We start from the raw sequence: 20,743 nt of genomic DNA, 5'->3' as shown, positions 1-20,743 counted from the left end.
GTTACATTATCACCATTTTACATTAGAGCAGGAAGGGCAATGTTATCTCTTTTCTCTTTTAACATTACATCAATTCAAAATTCAAAGTTCAAAGTAAATTTATGATCAAAATACATATATGTCACCATATACAACCCTGAGATTCATTATCTTATGAGCAATCATAGTAAATACAAGAAAATTTAATGATAGATCATACCCAACAGGTGGACAACAACCAATGTGCAAAAAACTATGCAAATACAAAAAGAAACAAAATATTGATGATGATGATGATGATAATAATAATAATAATAATAATAATAATAATAATAATAAATCAGCAATAAATAGAGAACATGAGATTATGTGTGGTCATGAGTATATTGACCAGTTGCATCATGGCCTCAAATGGAAACACTAACGCCAGGTAACGGAAAATCCTACAAGAAGTGGTGGATGTGGCCCAGTCCATCATGGATAAAGCCCTTCCACACCATTGAGTACATCTACATGGAGCGTGTTGCAGGAAAGCAGCATCCATCATCAAGGGCCTACACCATCCAGGTCTGTTTTCTTCTCACTGCTACCATCAGGAAGAAGGTACGGCAGCCTCAGGTTCCACACCACCAGGTTCAGGAACAGTTATTACTCCTCAGGCTCTTGAACCAAAGGGAACAACTTCACTCCATCACTGAAGTATTCCAACTGAACTGGACTCTGATGTTCTCTATTTGAAGGGGGTTGACAAAGGTAGGGCAGTGGACATTGTCTATGTAGACTTCAACAAGAACTTAGACAGGGTCTCACAGGATAGGCAAATCCATAAGATTACCTTACTGGATAGTTTAACCCAGAAGATTAACCTACAAAATAGGCTTGGTGGAAAGGTGGTAGTGAGGAGCTGTTTTTTTTCCCCTACATTGGAGGTTTGTGACCAGTGGTATGGTGCTGTTCCAGTGATACTTGCTAACTATTTAGTTGGCATGGTTAATAAGTTACTGGATGATACCAAAATTGATAGTATAGTAGCATAATAATGAGGGTTATTTACAATGGCATCTACATCAACAGGGCAAGTGAGCCAAAGAATGGCAGTTGTGATGTGTTGCACTTTGCTAAATTAAACCTGGGCAGGATTTAAACAGAAAACAGAGCCCTGGGGAATGTTGTAGAACAGGAAAGCAGGGAACTTTGTATCCATCTCCCTGAAAAGGTGGTGAGAATGGTGTTTACCATGCTTGGCTTCATTGGTCGGGGAACTGAGAATAGGATTTGGACTGACAAGTACATTGACATGGCCCATTTGTATTGCTGAGGTGCTATAGGAAGGATGTCAATAAGCTGAAAAGGTGAATAAGATTGATAAAGATGTTACTGGGACTGGAGGGCTTGAGTTATGAGGAGATGCTGGATGTGCAAGAACATTTTTCCTTGAAGTGTTGAAGGATGAGTGTAGACTTTACAGAGATGTATAAAATCATGAAAAGTATAGATAAGGAGTATGGTCAGTTGTTTTCCCCCAGTGTAGGTAGTTTAAAACTCGTGGGCACATGATTATGGTGAGAAGGGAAGGATTTAAACAGAACCCAAGGGGTGACTTTTCCACACAGGGCAGTGGGTATGTGGAACGAGGTGCCAGTGGAAGCTGTAAAAGCGGATACAATTCCTGGATGGTGTGTTGCCTCCCAGGCGCTAGGGTATGAGTCATCTCGGATCGAGTCCTCAGATTCTTAAATGGGAGGGTGAGCAGCTAGAGGTTATGGTCCATATAGGTACCAATGACATAGGTAGGAAGAGGGACGAGGTTCTGTAAAGTGAGTTCATGGAGTTAGGTGTTAGGTTAAAGGACAGGGTTCTGATCTCAGAATTATTATCCATGCCATGTGCTAATAGTGCCAGAAATAGGAAGATCAGACAGTTTAAAACGTGGCTAAGGAGTTGGTGTAGAAGGGAGGTCTTCATATTTTTGGATTATTGGGCTCTCTTCCAGGAAAGGTGAGACGTACAGAAGAGATGGTTTGCACCTAAACTAGAGGGGGACTAATATTCTATTGGGAAGGTTTGCTAGTACTACAAGGGGTGGGGGTGTGTGGTTAAACTAGCTTGCAGGATGAGGGGAACCAGAGTGCCAGAACAGATAGTGGAGTGGTTGTGGTGACAGATGTTAAAACCTCAGACAAAAGTTTGAGCATAGTGAGACTGCGTATATTTCAAAGCAAGAAGTATCGTAGGAAAGGCAAATGAGCTTGGGACATGGGTCAACACATGGAATTATGATATTGTAGCCATAAGTGAGACTTGGTTGCAGGAGGGGCAGGTCTGGCAGCTCAATATTCCGGGTTTCCGTTGTTTTATACATGATAGAGCGGGAGGGATTAAAGGAGGAGGGATGGTGTTACTAATCAGGGAAAATGTCACAGCAGTGCTCAGTCAGGACAGACTGGAGAACTCATCCAGTGAGGCTTTATGGGTGGAACTGAGGAATAAGAAAGGTATGACAACAATCATGGAGTGATATTACGGGCCACCCAAAAGTCCGCGGGATTAAGAGGAACGAATTTGTAGAGAGATCTCCGACTGTTGCAAGAGACACAAGGTTGTGATAGTAGGTAATTTTAGTTTTCTACATATTGACTAGGACTCCCATACTGTAATAGGACTCGAAGGCATAGAGTTGGTCCAATATATTCAGGAAAGTTTCCTTAAACAGTACATAGAAGTCCCAAAAAGAGAATGTGCAACACTTGATCTCCTATTTGGGAATGAGACAGGACAGGTGACAGAAGTTTGTGCAGAACACTTTGCATCTAATGATCATAATGCCATTAATTTTAAGGTAATTATGGAAAAGGATAGCTCTGGTCCTTGAGTTGAGATTCTAAATCGGAGGAAGGCTAGTTTTGATGGTATCAGAAAGGATCTGGCAAGTGTGCACTGGGACAAGCTTTTTTTTCTGGCAAAGTTGTACTTGGTAAGTGGGAGGCCTTCAAAAGTGAAAATTTGATAAAAACAGATCTTGTTTGTGGCTGTCAGAATAAAAGTCAAGGATAACAGACTTAGGGAAACTTGGTTTTTGAGAATTATTAAGGCCCTGATTAAGGGATAAAAGGAAGTGCATAGCAGGTATGGGCAGGTAGGAACAAATGAGGAGAAAAAGAAATGTGAGAGAACACTTAAGAAAGAAATCAGGTGGGCTAAAAGAAAACATACAGACTACAGAGGAGCAGGAAAATCAGGGTGGACAAATCCCCAGGGCCTGACAAGATGTTCCCTTGGACCCTGTGGGAGGCAAGTGCAGAAATTGCAGGGGCCGTAGCAGAAATATTTAAATCATCCTTAGCTAAAGGTGAGGTACCAGAGGATTGGAGGACAGCTAATGTTGTTCCGCTATTTAAGGAAGGCTCCAATAATAAACTGGGAAATTATTGGCTGGTGAGCCTGACATCAGTAGTGGGAAAGTTATTGGAAGGTATTCTAAGAAACTGAGTATGAGTATTTAAATAGACAGGGATTGAATAGGGATAGTCACCACGGCTTCATGCATGATAGGTCGTATCTAACCAAACTTGTCGATATTTTTGAGGATGTTACCAGTAAAGTTGATAAAGGCAAGGTGGTATATGTTGTATACATGGACTTCAGCAAGGTCTCACCTAGGAGGTTGGTCAAAAAAGTTGGTTCGCTTGGCATTCAAGATGAGACAGGGAATTGGATTAAACATTGGCTTTGCAGAAACCAGAGAGTGGTAATAGATGGTTGCCTCTCCTACAGGAGGCCTGTAACTAGTGGTGTGTTGCAGTGATCGGTGCTGAATCTGTCTGTTGTCATCTCTATCAAAGATCTGGATGATAATGTATTGAACTAGATCAGCAAATTTGTGGATGACACCAAGAGTGGGGGATGTAGTGGAGAGCAAGAAAGCCTGTCAGAGCTTGCAACTGGATTGAGACCAGCTGAAAAATGACAGGTAGAATTTAATGCAGACAAGTGCGAGGTGTTGCACTTTGGGAGGACTAACCAGGGCAGACCTTACACACTGATCAGTAGGGCACCACGGATTATGGTAGAACAAAGGAATTTCAGAATACAGGTCCATAGTGGTGTCACAGGTAGGTAGAGTCGTAAAGAAAGCTTTACATTATGACCTTCATAGATCAAAGTACTGAGACAGGAGATGGGATGTTATGTTGAAGTTGTATAAGACGTTAATGTGGCCTAATTTGGAGCATTGTGTACAGTTTTGCTCACCTGCCTACAGAAAAGAAGTAAACAAGGTTGAAAGAGACAAGAGTACCCAGGGTTATAAGTAATGATTGAATAGATATAGAACTTTATTCTCTAGAACAGAAGACTGAGGGAAGATTGATAGAGGTATACAAAATTATGACGATTATAGTTAGGGTAAATGCAAGTAGGCTTTTTTCCCTTCACTGTGTTGGGTGAGACCACAACTAGAGGTCATGGGTTAAGGGTGAAAGGTGAAATGTTTAAGGGGAACATGAGGGGAAGTTTCTTCACTTGGATTCTGGTGTGTAGAACAAGCTGCCTGGGGAAGTGGTGGATGTGATTTCAATTTCAACATTTAAGAGAAGTTTGGATAGGTACATAGATGGGAGGGGTATGGAGGGTTATGATCTCGATGGGACTAGGCAGACTAAATGGTCTGGCCAAAGGGCTTGTGTCTGTAGTTTTCTATGACTCTGTTTGAAAGACATTTAGACAGACACTGAACATGTATTTAAGAGGGATATGCACCAACATTGACAAATTGGACCAGGTCAGTTATCTCTTCATTGTACTTACTCTTTTCATTGCTGTACTAGCATTCCTTTAGTGGCCAGAGTTTTACGTAATTAGTTCTATCACATGTAATCAATGCACAAGTTTTTGATTTATTCCCCTATTACGCTTTGCTCCAGAAGCACATGTACACTAAGATAATCAGCAGTGTTCTGCAAATGTGAGGAAATGATAGAACATAGGTCTTCACACAGTTGTATAAGTAATGTATTTTTTGCAACATACCAGGTACAAGCATTGTTGTTATTAGCTCTGGAGTATCCAAGAAATCCACATTACTCCTCTGGAAGGTCTTGCTGTAGTTGGTCTGGATGTGCCTAAAGTAATTGGCATATCATTAATCATCTTCACCCACAAAGTGCATAAAAATTTCACTTTATCAGCTAGGACAGCAAATAATGAGAATATTTTAGAATATTAGAAGACAGGATAGTTCCTTCTCTGTTTTATAACAATGTGTTGATAAAGATTCACTGAAGTAAAAAAATCCATATTTTAATCTGTCTCAGAAGGACACGTTCTAATATTTTGATAGAACTGAATATATCCCATTGATAAATATTTTAATTTCATCCATGCATTAGGACAAGAATGCTGCAACAGCCTAGCCTACAATGAAAATAAATTAAAATGCTGAAATCTCCTCTTTGATTTCTGATCCCGATTCATCTCACTGTAGCCTTAGAGCTGTTGCTTTCTGGTACTGGCTACCATCAAAGTAACAGCATGACTCCCATCTGTATATATCAAGAAATAACACTCTAATTTAGGACCAGTAAAATACTAATACTGGCATTTGAAGGGATTTGAGAGCTTCTGTACACATTCACAAGTTAATTATGAAAGTACAGCAAGTACTCAGGCAAATGATTTGGTAGCTTTGCTGTAACATGGTGCCATCATATCTAGAGAGCCATATAGTTTTGGTCTTGTATTGGAAGGTATACATTTTAGACAGAGTTGATCAAAAATGCATGATTATTTTCTAGGATGAGAGGCAATGGGCAAGATTGATTATTATTCTTTCAAATTAACTAGAATAATTTGATAATCTCCTTGAACTGAATAAAATGTTTAAAATGTTTGACAGAGTAGATACTAAGAGGCTATCTCTGTTGGTTGGAGAATTTACAACAAAGGGTCACATCCTTGGGATAAGGAGTCATTTATTCAGGAATCAGAATCAGATTATTATCCCTGATATTTGTCATGAAATTTGTTGTTTTGCAATTCCGACTTGGGTGAGGTGAAATGTGTTCATTCAGAGAATTTGTATCTTTGGAATGCTCTCTCCCAGAGGCTTGTGGATGAGTTAACACACTTATGGCTAAGTTCAATGGGTTTTAGGGCACTGGGATTAATCAAGGGATATGGCAATTAAGCTGGAAACTGAAGCTGATGTGGAGCTGCAGCCATGCCCTTATTGAAGGCAGAATAAATAATGGTTCTTATCGCTTACCAGTGCTTTTTATTATTAAATGCACGGAAGAACAGGAGGTAAACTGAGACAGGTCTAGACTTGAGATGTATAATGGTGATAGAAGTAGGTTTTGATGGTGAAGCCTGATTTGTGTCTCATCCAAGAATCAAGTATAAAATTAACAATATGACAGTTTTATGGGTGCTGGGATAAAGTTTACCAATGTAAGCAAGAGTTACATGGCAGCTAAATGAAAGTTTTGCTGGCTGAGTGGAAACAATTCCAAGGGAATTCCTGGGTAACACATCTCAGTCATCCCCATGATTACCTGTTTAAAAATCCTTTATCATAACATCCAATGCTGATCAAAGACTTTACAGCAAGTCTGTTTGGGTCTGCTATTCATGCACATTTTGCTATCCCACCTAACTTATTATCAATCCAATGCATCTCTGGATTTAAATTACTTACATTTTCCAGAGACTGGTGCTTTCCCAGAATTCATAAATTATAAAACGGGATTCATTTGATAGTTTCTGCACAGAAATACTGTGGAACAATGATAATAAGTAAATGTTATATAACATAACAAGAAGAACAATATAGATCTACTATTGATAAACAATTTTTGGTATGGAGCACAACATCCAACCTTTGAGATTTTGCAAGTATACACATTATCTGAAGAGATGTAATATTTGTGTATATGGGTCTTAGGAGTATCATCACAAATGGCCAATTCTTTGTTTCTGATTATTAGTGTGTCGGTTCAAGTCTCAAACCTGAGACTTGAGTACAAATATTTAGGCCCCCACCACACTTATTTGCTCTCTCATAGGGCAATTTCACAGAGAGATAGGGCTGTTAATCCTGGTGCATATTCCCTACTTTGAAATAATGACCACTGTTCAGTTATACTTACTGTAAGTTTTTGCATGACACAGAAATATGATGAGACTATGAAAGGCACAAAGATAATATCACAAAATATAATGGAAGATTGCTTTGTCAGACAGATACCATTTATTTGGAAATTTTAAAAGCCTTTATGATAAAAGAATTGATAGTTTTAATAAGGGGCATACTGTTGGTGGCAATACAGCTGATATAGTTGCAGCTCATGGTCCATATTTTAAAAATGAAGACGTCTTATACAAAAATTTTATACAAAAGTTGTATTGATATACTGCCAGAATATATATTAAGCAACTTTCCTTCAACTCCCTGTTGAAATCTTGATTTAAATATGAGGGTAGAACTACAATTTATAAACCTCAAAATTAGAAGAGTATACCTTAAAAAAATACAGGAAATGTGTGCAGTATAGTTTCTCTTTATTAAACTTATTACTGGTAGGAAGCATCCTTAAAAGTAGCTCCAAACAGAACTTCAAGCTAAGTGAAGTACTGTAAACTTATTTAATAAAATGTGTTCTTTATTCTAACCATTGTCGAAAGAAGTGATAACATTGTAAGGGAGGTACGTTTAAAAAGAGCTATGATACAGTTCGTCAAGCACAATGTTGTGGACTTTAATATTACACAGAGCAGGAAAGATAGTTACCACAAATATCTTTACACTTACTGCAAGCATCCTGTTTGTGTGGTTGCAGATACCACATACTGTCTCAAAGCTAAACGGAATTCCTCCAGCTCTTCTTCCAGTACAGACATCTGTCGCTGCACAATAAAAATGTGCTATGGAAAGTAAATAATTTATACTTCAGTGATTAAATATCATAACAAACCTAAATATTGTTGTCATTTTGAAAGACAATAAATCCTTGCTATTGAAACATTATTTAATAGCATTCATTGTAGGTTTTATAAATCACTGCGGTTTCTTAAGAAACACCAGTTATAAAAGGTTCATGGCTACATGTTAACAACAATGCTCATCCCGATTTATTTTAGGATTTTATATTCAGTCCACATTTGGTTAGATGAGAAATTATAGTTGTAGGAAACAAGATCTATTATTTTTTGGAGATTAGGCAGTGAAAACCAGTAGCAAGAAAAGCAGATAAGAGGCATACTCTATTCTTCATGGACATTGTGAAATGTGTTGGGAGGAGGATTGCCTTTTTCACTGGAGTGCCAAAAGATCTGTCAGAGCAGAAAAGAAATGGAGTGGTAGGAACTGTCTATAAAGATCAGGCAGCAGCTATGAAAAAGAGTAAACAGCCGTCATTTTGGGCTGAGTTCCTTCATCAAGACTGGAGAGGAAGTGGAGAAGTCAGAGTAAGAAGGGAGAGGGGAGGAAGAAGGTTAAGGTGAAAGGTGAAAATGGGGGAGGGGAGGCGTGAAATAAAGAGCTGGGAAGTCGATTGGTGAAAGAGATAAAGGACTGGAGAGAGGACAGAAGACCACGGAAGAAAGAGAAAGGGGAGGAGCACCAGAGGGAGGTGATGAGTTGGTAAGGAGATAAGGTGAGAGAGAGAAACAAAAATGGAGAATGGTGAAGGTGGGGAGTGGTGCAATTACCAGAAGTTCGAGAAATTGATGTTCGTGCTCTCTGCCTGAAATGTTGACTATTTACTCTTTTCAAGAGATGCTGCCAGGCCTGCTGAGTTCCTCCAGCAATTTGTATGTGTTGCTTTGGATTTCCAGCATCTGCCGATTTTTTCCAGTCTATAAAATTTGCACTGACCACACTAAACATAGAAAGATTAGTGTTCCGGTGCTTCACAGATGCATCTTGGAAACTGATAATGCTACGCTCTTCACATACGCAAACACTTTGGTATCTATTTCTCCAGATGCCCTATTAAACAATGCAATTTTCTCACCAACTGAAACCGCTCAAAATACATCTTGCAAAGTAAACTTACATCTGATCATATGAATTGGGAACATAATCCCTTCAAGCCAGTTCTGCCATTTAGTAAGGATATGGATGAACTGACTGTACTCTCAGCATTGCATTTCTGATTGTCAGGGTAACCATTTGCCAGTTTATCTATCAATGTGTACCTTAAAAATATTCAAAGATTCTGCATAGTCTCTCAAGTGTTCCAGTGACTTGTGATTACATGAGGCAGTAAGTTTCATCACATTACTGTCATAAGTGGGCAACTGCTTATTTTCTAAATTGTGGCTCCTAGTTCTAGCTTCTCCCTTCAAGGGAAAAGTCTCTTCAAATTCACTCTGTCAAGACCCCTCCAGTTCCTTCTGTCTTCTGAACACAGGTATAAGGCCAATCTGCCCAACTTCCCTCCTGAGATAAACCATCTTTTGCAGTAGTAGTCTGTAACCGTCACGGAATTGCTTCCAGTGCATTAACACGTACACTGTACTTGAAATGTGCTCTCTTTATTTTGTATTCAATTTTCCTAGCAATAAATGATGAATGTCAGTTTTATTTGCTGTATTTGCCTAAAAGCCTTTTCTGAATCATGTACCAAGAATCATACAATACATATCCCTTTCACCTCCGAGTTTTGCAATCTCTCCATTTTAGATACAATGTTTCTTTTTTTATTTTATCAATCAATATGAACAATTTCACATTTTTCATATTAAACTTCATTTATCAGATATTTGTTCATTCATTTAACCTAGCTATCTATTCTCCTTATTTCTTTTTCACAAAGTACAATCTTTGATACTCATCTTTGATTCAGCAAATTTAGCAACTGTGCCTTCAGTCCCTTTGAGTCATTTGTCTATCATGTTAAGAACATTATTAATTCACAGAACCATTTCATTTACTCTTTCTCTGTTTCTCTGTCCTTCCTATATGCCACATACCCTTCAACGTTCAGGCCCCAAGCTAAGATTTGTAACGGCTATGTGTTTTCAAATAAAGAATCTTTCTGTGCATTTATTTGTTCTGCCTTTTCTACAGAATTTCTTAGAGTACAATCTTGTACTTTTTTTTCAATCTGTTTAACATTTCCAATATTAATATGTTCCTCTCTGGCTTGTTGCTTTCACTTACAAAATCTTTGCCACTGTGATCCCTTACCTTTACTGCTTAGTTTAAAATTATGTCTATTATTTAGTAATGTGGCTTACTAGAACACTGCTCCCAGCACAGTTTAGGTGCAGATTATCCCAATGGTACGACAGGCATTTACCCAACAGATTGGATGCAATTCCAAAGGCACAATACGCTGAAGAAGAGGACACTCAAAGGTTCCGTGGAGGGTGATAAAGAACCTAACTTTCCTGAAGCTGAATATATGTATTACAGGTTAAGATAAAGATAATTACATGATTTTTAACATACTTCCTTTCATTACAGCAATAAAACTGTGATCACATTTCCTATGAGGATCTCTAAGTGTGAAACTATTAACTAATCCTGTCTTGTTTGTAGAAATGCCATGCCACCTCATCTATCAATGTGTACCTTAAAAATATTCAAAGATTCTGCACAGTCTCTCAAGTGTTCCAGTGACTCATGATTATTTGAGACAATAAGGTTCATCACATTACTGTCATAAATGGGTCCCGCTCTCAGGGCCTCACCACTGGCTGCTCTTCCATATGTCAAGGACGCGACCTGGAAGGCTAGTGAGCCTTCAGGGTACTGGATTTTCACGGGTCTGGAGGCGGACAGATTCGAAGTCAGTGCCGCCACCTAGTGTGTTGTGGTAGAACACGGAAGATTGAAAGCAGTGAGCTGGCTGCTGGCTGCGTGCCCAGCGACCCAAGATCTCTAGGCACCGAGCTTGGAAAAAGGGACACAAGAGACTTCTAACACTGTAAATCGGTGAGTTGTTTTGTTATGTCTCCTCTCTTGCTGTGAAACGAGGACACCTCTTTTTTCCCTTATTAGGGAGAGAGAGAGCCCGTGGTGTGTTGAATACCAGGTAAATGAGTAGTCTTTGTGGTACTGCAAGTCTGAATCTTTATTAGTGCTTTGCTGCACGCTCGAGTGCTCGGTGAGGAGTGCCAATGCTTTTTTGCTGGTGGGGGAGGGATCGTTGCTTTGTTGATGTATGAGGGGGGAGCCAGGGGGGGCTTTGGGGTCCTAACATTTAATTGTTATTCATTCCTTGAGGCACTCCACTGTTTTTGTGGATGTTTGCAAAGAAAAAGAATTTCTCTGACATACATTTCTCTGACATTAAATGTATGTATTGAAACAAAATTTGGAAATGAGCCAGGTTAGAGGTGACCAGAATACTTTGGGCAGCTGCCAGCCAAAGATATTTTTCTTTATACATATGTAAAGAAGAAGAAAGCCCTTAACTCCAAGTGGATTCATCAGGACGCTGTCATGATGACAATTTTTGTAGCAGGCTTTCTTATTTTTATCAGGCTACGTTAATAGCTCGACGCTCAACCCAGCACGGACGGAAAGCGTGCAAGGGAGCCGGCTGGATTTGAACTCGTGAGCCTTCGGTCTGAAGTCCAGTGCTGATGCCACTTTGCCACCAGCCAGCATATGTTAAATTTCACTATAAAAGTTATAATCATATCTTCCTTAAAAGTAAAATCTCAAGAAATTTCTACTTCAGCTAATTTAAATCAGGCTTGCTGAACTGTTATGCCCATAGTTATAATTTTTTGTGACATTAATGTTGGGTGTGCTTAAAGGGCCTGAAGGATCACTGGGACCAGAGTCACCCCAAACACAAACGGTTCCAGTTGCTACCATCCGGGAAATGGTACCACAGCACTGAAGTCAGGACCAACAGGCTTTGGAACAGCTTCTCCTACCAGGCCATCAGACTGATGAATTGATGCTGATATAATTGTATTTCTATGTTATATTGACTGTCCTGTTGCACATACTGTTTATTAAAAATTACTATAAATTGTGCATTGTACATTCAGACAGAGATGTTACGTAAGGATTTTTACTCCTCATGTATGTGAAGGATATATGAAATAAAGTCAATTCAATTCAGATGCTTCCAGATATTTTCTTAGTCAGACAACAGCCTTCTCTAGCATCAAACAATTTAAGCAACTGAGCTCCTTTTGAACCAAATTGCTGCTGACATTTGACATCAAAATTCTATTTTGGCAAAAGAAATTCTGGACTGGGCAATATTTCATGTCTTTCTGACCTCCCAAACACGGTCACAATATAGTTTCCATGCTCTCAAGAATGGAAACCATTTTAGGTCTGACTAATGTAAGACTCACTTACAGACTTGGCATTTCCCTCCAATACTTCTTCCTCCCGTGGTTCGAGCTTTAAGTCCTGTAAATCAATGATACCAATACAGACACATGAATCAACAAAATATAAAGTCAACATTCTGCACTTCCATCCACACTAGGAACACTGCAATGAAACAATCTGCGACTCACTGCTTATTCTACGAATGAACAGGAAATCAAAGATCATAATTCAAATAACTTCGCATGAGTTCTGAAATCTTGGCAATTATTCTGCTCAATAGCAGTTTTATCTGAAGTGAGTTTGTTGCTTTGTTGTTAGTCCAAACTCCTGTGACTTGTGCTTTTTCACCCCCACCTCTAAGAATATGGTTCCTGTCCCAAATAGGGACAAGTTTGGTGACACAGTGGTGCAGCTATGTCAAGCTCCAGCAACTGGGTTCAATGCTGACAGAGAGTGCTGTGTGGACTTTGCATGTTCTCCCTGCGACTATACATTTCTTCCAAGTCCTCTGGTTTCCATCCACATCCTAAAGACACACAAGTGATAGACTAGTTAGCCACTGTATATTGTCTTTAATATGTGGATGACTTGAAGAATCCAGAGGAGAAGAGAGCAAGATTGATGAGAATGTGGAAACAAAAATACAATATTGGATTAGTGTAGAATAAATGTAATTGGGTCAGCATGAATTCTTTGGGCCAAAAGGCCTGCTTTGTGTTATATGACATGATTAGTGGCTTATATTACACTCAAGGAGGCATGTATTGCCAACAGTTTTGAGCCCCATATCTCAGAAAGGACGTGTTGTCATTGAATAGAGTCCAGAGGAGGTTCACGTAAATGATTCCAGGAATGGAGGGGGTTAACATATGAGGAGCATTTGGTAGCTTTGGGCCTGTACCCACTGGAATTTAGAAGAACGCAAGGGGATCTCATTGAAACCTACTGATTGTTGAAAGGACTAGATAGGGTGGACGTGGAGAGGATGTGGTATCCAGAACTAGAGAGTACAACCTCAAAATTGAGGGGTGACCCTTTAGAACATAGGTAAGGATGAATTTATTTAGCCAGACAATAGTAAATCTGTGGAATGCTCTGCCACAGACTGCGGTGGAGGACAAGTCCATTGAATATCTTTAAGGCAGAATTTGATTGTTTCCTGATTGGTCAGGGCATCAAAGGATATGGTGAGAAAGCAGGTGTATGGGGTTGAGTGGGATCCGAGATCAGCCATGATGGAATGGCGGAGCAGACTTGATGGGCTGAATGGCCTAATTCCGCTCCTATGTCTCATTGTTTTACCTGGAAGACATCCCTTACCCTTCTCCAATCAGATTTTGCATCTAGGCTAATGAGTGACTAAATTAGGTGGTACTGTAGTTGTTGGATTAACAGCTTCAAAAATAAATCTGCTTATCATGTGTTTTATTTGAGGAAATTTGATGTAAAGTGTGAAAAAGATTCATTTTTGTGAGGTGCTCTCCAACTTATGATATAGCAGATACGCCTGAGTAAAAATAAGACTGATCCACTGGAAAATCTTTAGACCAAAGTAATCCAGATTTATGAATTTTATCTTTTTTATCCCTCCTTATCAACGTGTAATATCATAGCATCTTAAGCATAACAAAGTATTCCATGATGTTTTGTTTTCTAACAATATGTGATACCAAAGCGTGCAAGGAGACAAGAGGACAGATAAACTGAGTTATCTGAGATAAACTGTTATGGTACACACAGCTTTCTCTTGTTCACATGCGTAGGTGCGATTTTTCACTGAAAAAAATCACTGTGTTAGGAAAGTTTTGAAACTTGCTTTGGTGCTGCTGGTGTTGAAAAAAAATCATCAGTTGAGTAATAAACTATTCGCTGCAGCCCGTGATTCCCTGCAGCTTGGGGAATCTTGTGCTCTAAAACTGCAATGTTAGGTCATACTGCCCTTAGATGTTTATGAAAGCTAGATGATTTATTCTACCAAACCATGCATTTGTCATTTTGTTTAAAACGTGTGTTTAACTAATTGGCTTATGTTATTTTCAGGGTAGTGGTAGTTTGTAATCGATCTAGACACAAAACAGTTGTAACTTCAACAGTCATTGCCAATGCTAGAAATGGTTATAAGTGAAATTCCAGCAAACAGCATTTCTCATTAGAGCATCCTTTGCAGCATATGGTCTCTGTGGATTAATACATCTTATGTCTATTTCCTGGAATAATTAAAAACCAAAAGCTGCTTTAGAGGTTGCATAACTATGCAGAAGGATGAATACCAAATGTTTCATTTCTCTGCTTCATCCTCTGAAGAGCAGGATGCGATGTGGGCTTTGTAAAATTGGTTGGTTACAAGAAATGTGGTGATTTCATGCACAGTTTATCGGAGTAGAAGAAGACATAGATGGTTGAAAAAAAGCCAGGAGTAGACTGTATCAAACCGAATGGCAGGACCTAATTCTTTTCTTTTTTCCTGTACAAACAGCCAGTCAAATATAATAGAATATAAAAGCAAGGATGTAATGTTGAGACTTTATAAGGAACTGGTGAGGCCTCACTTGGGGTATTGTGAATAGTTTTGGGCTCCTTATTTTAGAAAGGCTGTGCTGAAACTGAAGAGGGTTCAAAGGAGATTCACGAAAATTATTCCGGGTTTGAATGGTTTGTCATTTAATGTTATTTAATGGCTCTGGGCCTGTATTCACTAGAATTCTGAAGAATGAGGGTGACCTCATTGAAACCTATCGAATGGTGAAAGGACTTAATAGAGTGGACATGGAGAGGATGTTTCCTATGGTGGGACATTCTAAGACCGGAGGACACAACCTCAGAATAGAGGAGCGTTCTTTTAGAATGGAGATGCAGAGAAATTTCTTTAGACAGAGGGTGGTGAATCCGTGGAATTCTTTGCCACAGGCAGCTTGGGGGCCAGATCTTTATGTATACATAAGGCAGAGGTTGATAGGTTCGTGATTAGTTAGGGTATAAAGGATAACAGGGCGAAGACAGGAGACTGGGGCTGAGGGGAAGATTGGATCTGCCATGATGCTATGGTAGAGCAGACTTGATGGGCCAAATGGCCTACATCTTATGGTCAAATTGTATGCTAGGTGCTTATGAAAATAAGCAACAAGAGGCTGCAGTAGGAATCTCTGAGGGACAGTCTTTGTTAATCTAAAGGTGTACAGGCTTCAGAATGGGTTTTAGGAAGTGACAGGATGTGTGGTTTGTTGATCACTGATTATGGAAGGTCCAAAAGATAAACTGGCTGTATTGGAAGAGAGACTAAGGGCTCCTCACAGTTGTGGAGGAATCAGTCCTGCTCATTTTGGTTCTCAGGGAACACTATATTAAAGAATTCATTTCTGAGGCTAGATGTTTCCCCCTCATGGATTTCCAGATCCTTTTGAGAATGATTTAAATGTGTTAATAATGCATTGCATTTCCAGGTTGGGATCTCTGTATAGCACAACAGCATCATAATGTGGTTATAAACTCAAAAGATTGGTGTTTTATAATTGTTGAATTTACTTGTTGCCCCGACCCTAATTGATAGTCTTCCCTCCTGCTTGACATTGAGCAATTAACATTGAATACAAGTCAAGCAAATTTCAACATCAAAGACGGATTCAAAAAATATTTAAACTGAAAAAAGATTAATATACATTTTAAAAACTTCATTATGAATCAGTTGTACATAACTGTACTCAAGATGGCCTGTACTTGAAATACATCCAGCGGCTGAGTAGTATGGTCACAATTAGATTTTGCCAGCAAACAGCTGTCTTGCATAATCTTTGTCCCACAAAGCAGAGCAGATGTTGAGCAAGCAACATGCAGCACTCCTACGCCAGCTCAGACTGTCCTGATAGACTTCTATCAGCTTGTGCTGTCAAAGGCCTTTCAAACTGCTCACACATCTCTGTGGTGATCAGGAATATTTAATTAAAATAATTCAAAGTAACACAATATCAGACTGAGCTTCTCCCCATAGTTAGCTTTAAAGCATCTTGACTAAAACAAATAAACTCAAAACCCTTTGGACTATAATGTTTTATAGCTATATAAAGAATAAAGGGGTGGCTTGGGAGAGAGAGGCTTCTTAAAGATCTGCAGGGCCACCAATGTCTTGAGCCACAGGAGATGGGTGGGATTTTTAATGAATATTTTGCTTGATGTTTGCTGAAGGGAAAAACGTGGTTGTTTGAGAGACAAGAGAAACAAGTGGAGATAGAGAACATTCATATTAGCAGGGAGAATATATCTACAGTCTTACGATATAGTAAGGTGGATACATTCCCAGGGCCTGACTGAGTACATCCTCGTATTTTATGAAAGACTGGAGAAGAAATTAAGGAGGCCATTGCAAAGATATTCATCATTAGCCACTGGTGAAGTTACAGGAAACTGGAAGGTAGTTAATGTTATTCTGTTTTTAAGAGTAGCAAGGACAAGCCAGGGGAGTGCAAGCTGGTCAGCCTGACATTACCGGTCAGCTTGTTACTGGAGGGAATTCAGAGGGACATCTACCAGCATTTGGATAGAGTTTGACTAGGATGAGTCAACATGGTTTTGTTCATGGTAAATTGTGCTGAAAGAAGCCAAAAAGTGTTTTTTGAAGAGATGACCAAAACGGTCGGTGAGGGTAGAGTAGTGGATGTTGTATATTTGGATGTTTGCAAGATCCCAACAAGGTCCAGTATGGAAAGCTGGTTTGCAATGTTAGGATGCATAGAATCCATGATACGTTTAAGAACCACTTGGATAGTAACACACACAAAATTCTAGAGGAACTCAGGAGAGCAGGCAGCATCTATGGAAATGAATAGACAGTCAACGTTTCTGGACAAGAACTTTCTGCAGGACTGAGAAGGAAGTGAGGGCGGTGGGGGGGATGCCAGAATAAAAAGCTGGGGGCAGGGGAAAGAGGAGCTAGCTGGAAGGAGATAGGTGGTCAGGTGTGTGGGAGAGGTCCAAGGGCTGGAAAAGAAGGAATCTGATAGGAGAGGAGATGGACCATAGGAAGGGTAGGGTGGGGGGACTTAGGGGAAAGTAATAGGCAGGTGAGAAGGTCAGTGTGGGGAATAAGGGAAAGGTGGAGGGGTGGGGAAAAGAAAATTGTTTACTGAGAGGGAAAAAAAATTGATATTCATGGCATCAGGTTGAAGAGTTCCCAGATGCAATATAAGGTGTTGCTCCTCCACCCTGAGGGGAGCCTCATCTTGGCACAAGAAGGGGCCATGGACCAACATGTCTGAAAGTGAATGGGAATTTGAATTAAAATATTTGGCCACTGGGACAGTACATGGAGGGTGGTGGGGTGGCAGGGCTTTGATGGATATGGACTGTACATATGCAGGAGATTGGATCTAGCTGGGTCAGCATCAAGGTCACCATGAACCCACTAGGCCAAAGGACCTGTATCTGTGCTGTATTACTCTATAATTCTATTACTTTAGAAGTGACTAATTGACTCAACTAAGAGTAACACACAGAGCTTTGTAGATTGTCTGATAGAATTGTTAAAGGAAATTACCAAACCTAAGAATAGCATTCTTCGTACCAGAGAGATTTAGTTAAGATGTATCTTAAGGGGGTAATCCAATGAGCAAATTTGATGGTATTTTCTAATTTTCAATTCTGTTGCTGATATTTTGCCACTATATTTTCTTATAATAAAGATAGCATACAAAATGATTACTTTAATTAAATGAACTCCACAAGCTTTTTGCTCCTTTAAATGAATCAATATTATTTTATAAATTTTCATTCACTCAATATGATAAAACAATTTATATTTCACAAAATAAACACATGTAATCAAGTGTATTAGAATAAAGGTAACCACTAGCACAAACTTAAAACCAGGAAACAGGGTGGGAAAGATGAGCTGTTCAAAAGTAGAAAATAGCTTGATAATAAGCGACAGTTTAAAAAAGGAATTAAATGTATTACCTATAGATAAGTGCAATATGTGTACAAATATTCTTATTTATTCTATGTCAATTAACAAGACCAATGTTACATATAATGCCAGGAATTTTTCTCTATTAGTTTTAAATTATATTTACTAATATGAAGGCACCTCGTTACACATGTCACATTCTTAACAATCATACCTTCTTTTCCAGGCGGTCAATTAGCTTTTGAAGCCTATTTATCTGGGTTACCCACTTTGTATCCTCATCTATATAGACAAAAGATTTTAAAAATGCATAATTTATTTAAAATCATGATGGACTAGATTTCTCTTTTGATGAATGTTTATCTAAAAGATCATAGCCACTCGTCTAAATATTTTTTTCACTATTATTCATGCTGGTTGTGAATAGCTGCAATACAACCTTAGATTTAGATTAGCAAAACTGTTAATGTGTCTTTTGCTTTTCAGTTTTTTTAAACTTAATGAAAAGAGGACAGTCTTAATTCTGAAGCACCCAAGATATCATTTACCTTTTTGATTCTTTGGTATGGCTACATGTTTATTACTTTATTCCTTTATTGTGGCCAAACAATTGATACTAGAGCATACAATCATCACAGCGATATTTGATTCTGCGCTTCATGCTCCCTGGAGTACAAATCAATAGTAAATATAATTTTAAAAAATTAAATTATAAATTACAAATAAAAAATAGAAAAGGTGAAGTAAGGTAGTGCAAAAATGTTTCTTTTCTGCTATACCTCATTACTTAAAGAATATTTGGTTTCTTTAACCAAAGTTCGAAGTTCAAAATAAATTTATTATCAAAGTACATGCATGTCTCCATATACAATGCTGAGATTCATTTTCTTGCAGGCATACACAGAAGAAACACAATAGAATCAATGAAAGGCAGCACTCAACAGGACGGACAAACTGCCAATGTGCAAAAGGCAACAAACTAATCAAATACAAAAAAGAATAATAATAAATAAATAAGCAATAACTATTGAGAATATGAGATGAAGAGTCTTTGAGAGTGAGTCCTTAGGTTATGGGAGTAGTTCAGAGATGGGGTGAGTGAAGTTAACTCTCTAGTTCAAGAGCCTATTGATTCGGGGTTAATAACTATTACTGAACCTGGTGGTGTGGGTCCTGAGGCCCCTGTACCTTCTTCCTGATGGCAGTAGTGAGAAGAAAGTATGGCCTGCCCTGAATGGTTGGGGTCTTGATGATGGATGCTGCCTTACCAATAATGGACTAGGCCAATTCGACTACAGTCAAGGGCATTGATGTTCCCATCCCAGGCTGTGATGCAACCAGACAAATACTCTCCACCACATATCTATAGAAATTTGTCAAAGTTTTAGATGTTGTGCTGAATCTTCACAAACTTCTATGAAAGTAGGAGCACTGCAGTGCTTTCTTCGTAATTACACTTACATGCTAGGCCCAGGCCAGATCCTCTGAAATGATAACACTGAGGAATTTAAAGTTGCTGACCCTCTCTACCTCTCATACCCTGATGAGGACTGGCTCAAGGATCTCTGGTTTCCCTCTCCTGAAGACAATAATCAACTCCTTGATCTTGATAACTTTGAGTGAAAGGTTATTGTGGCACCACTTAGCCAGATTTTTAATCTCCCACCTATATACTGATTTGTCACCACATTTGATGTGCCCAACGACAGTGATGTCATCAGCAAACTTGAATATGGCATTGGAGCTGTGCTTTGCCACAGAGTCATGTATAAAGTGAGTAGAGCAGGGGTCTAAGCACACAGCATTGTGGTGTACCTGTGCTGATGTTGTTGTCTGTCTGAACTGACTGGGGTCTGCAAGTGAGGAAATCAAGGCTCCAATTGCACAAGGAAGCATTAAGGCCAAGGACTTGAAGTTTATTGGTTAATTTTGAGGGGATGGTAGTATTGAATGCCGAGTGATATTCGATGAATCCTGATGTATGTATCTTTGCTGTCCAGATCGTTCGGGGTTGAGTGAGGAGCCAGTGAGATAGCTCTGTTGTGCTGGGAGGCAAATGGAGCGGTTCTGTCGTTCCTCAGGCAGGAGTTGATATGCTTCATCACCACCCTCTCAAAACAGTTCATCACAGTGGATGTAAGTGGCAGGAGATGATAGTCATTGAGGCAGGTTACCAAGTTCTTCTTAGGCTTTGGTTTAACTGAAGCACATTATTGAGGATAAAGGCATTAGTGAACACTCCAGCCAGTTGATCATCACAGGTCTTTAGTACTCAGGGTACTAACCCAGGGTGAATATTTTCCATATTATACTCCATAAGCTGCCTTCCCACTCACTAACCTGTCTCTATCTCCTTGCATATACAATACTTCACAGCCCACTTCCCTCACAACTTTATTAAAATTTACAAAGTCAGTCTTTGTCATTGAAATTAATGTAGTGAGGGCTCAGTATGGTTTCTGAGGTTCTCCACCATTACCAGTCTACCAGTTTAAATGTGATCTATTATTCCAACTCTCATTTACATCATTTAACCAATTATCTATGCACATGCACACTAATAA

The 20,743-nt window shown here is 39.1% G+C and overlaps 1 protein-coding gene across 2 annotated transcripts in view; it reads right to left on the bottom strand.

Moving 5' to 3' along the window:
• The window catches only part of necab1 (N-terminal EF-hand calcium binding protein 1), a 116,057-nt gene that overhangs the window by 1,640 nt on the left and 93,674 nt on the right, over positions 1-20,743 (bottom strand). For both annotated transcript variants that reach the window (XM_073044560.1, XM_073044553.1), the window contains exons 8-12: positions 18,394-18,461; positions 12,308-12,361; positions 7,787-7,899; positions 6,674-6,751; positions 5,008-5,099 (exon numbers count right to left, since the gene is read on the bottom strand). In XM_073044560.1, coding sequence (XP_072900661.1) covers positions 5,008-5,099; positions 6,674-6,751; positions 7,787-7,899; positions 12,308-12,361; positions 18,394-18,461 — 405 coding nt within the window. The remainder of the gene's footprint in view (positions 1-5,007; positions 5,100-6,673; positions 6,752-7,786; positions 7,900-12,307; positions 12,362-18,393; positions 18,462-20,743) is intronic.

Source organism: Hemitrygon akajei, chromosome 1 (assembly GCF_048418815.1).
Source record: "Hemitrygon akajei chromosome 1, sHemAka1.3, whole genome shotgun sequence".
NCBI classification, from domain to species: Eukaryota; Metazoa; Chordata; class Chondrichthyes; order Myliobatiformes; family Dasyatidae; genus Hemitrygon; species Hemitrygon akajei.
The sequence above is the reverse complement of the archived record's forward strand: the minus strand, read 5'-3'. Positions and strand labels throughout refer to the sequence as shown.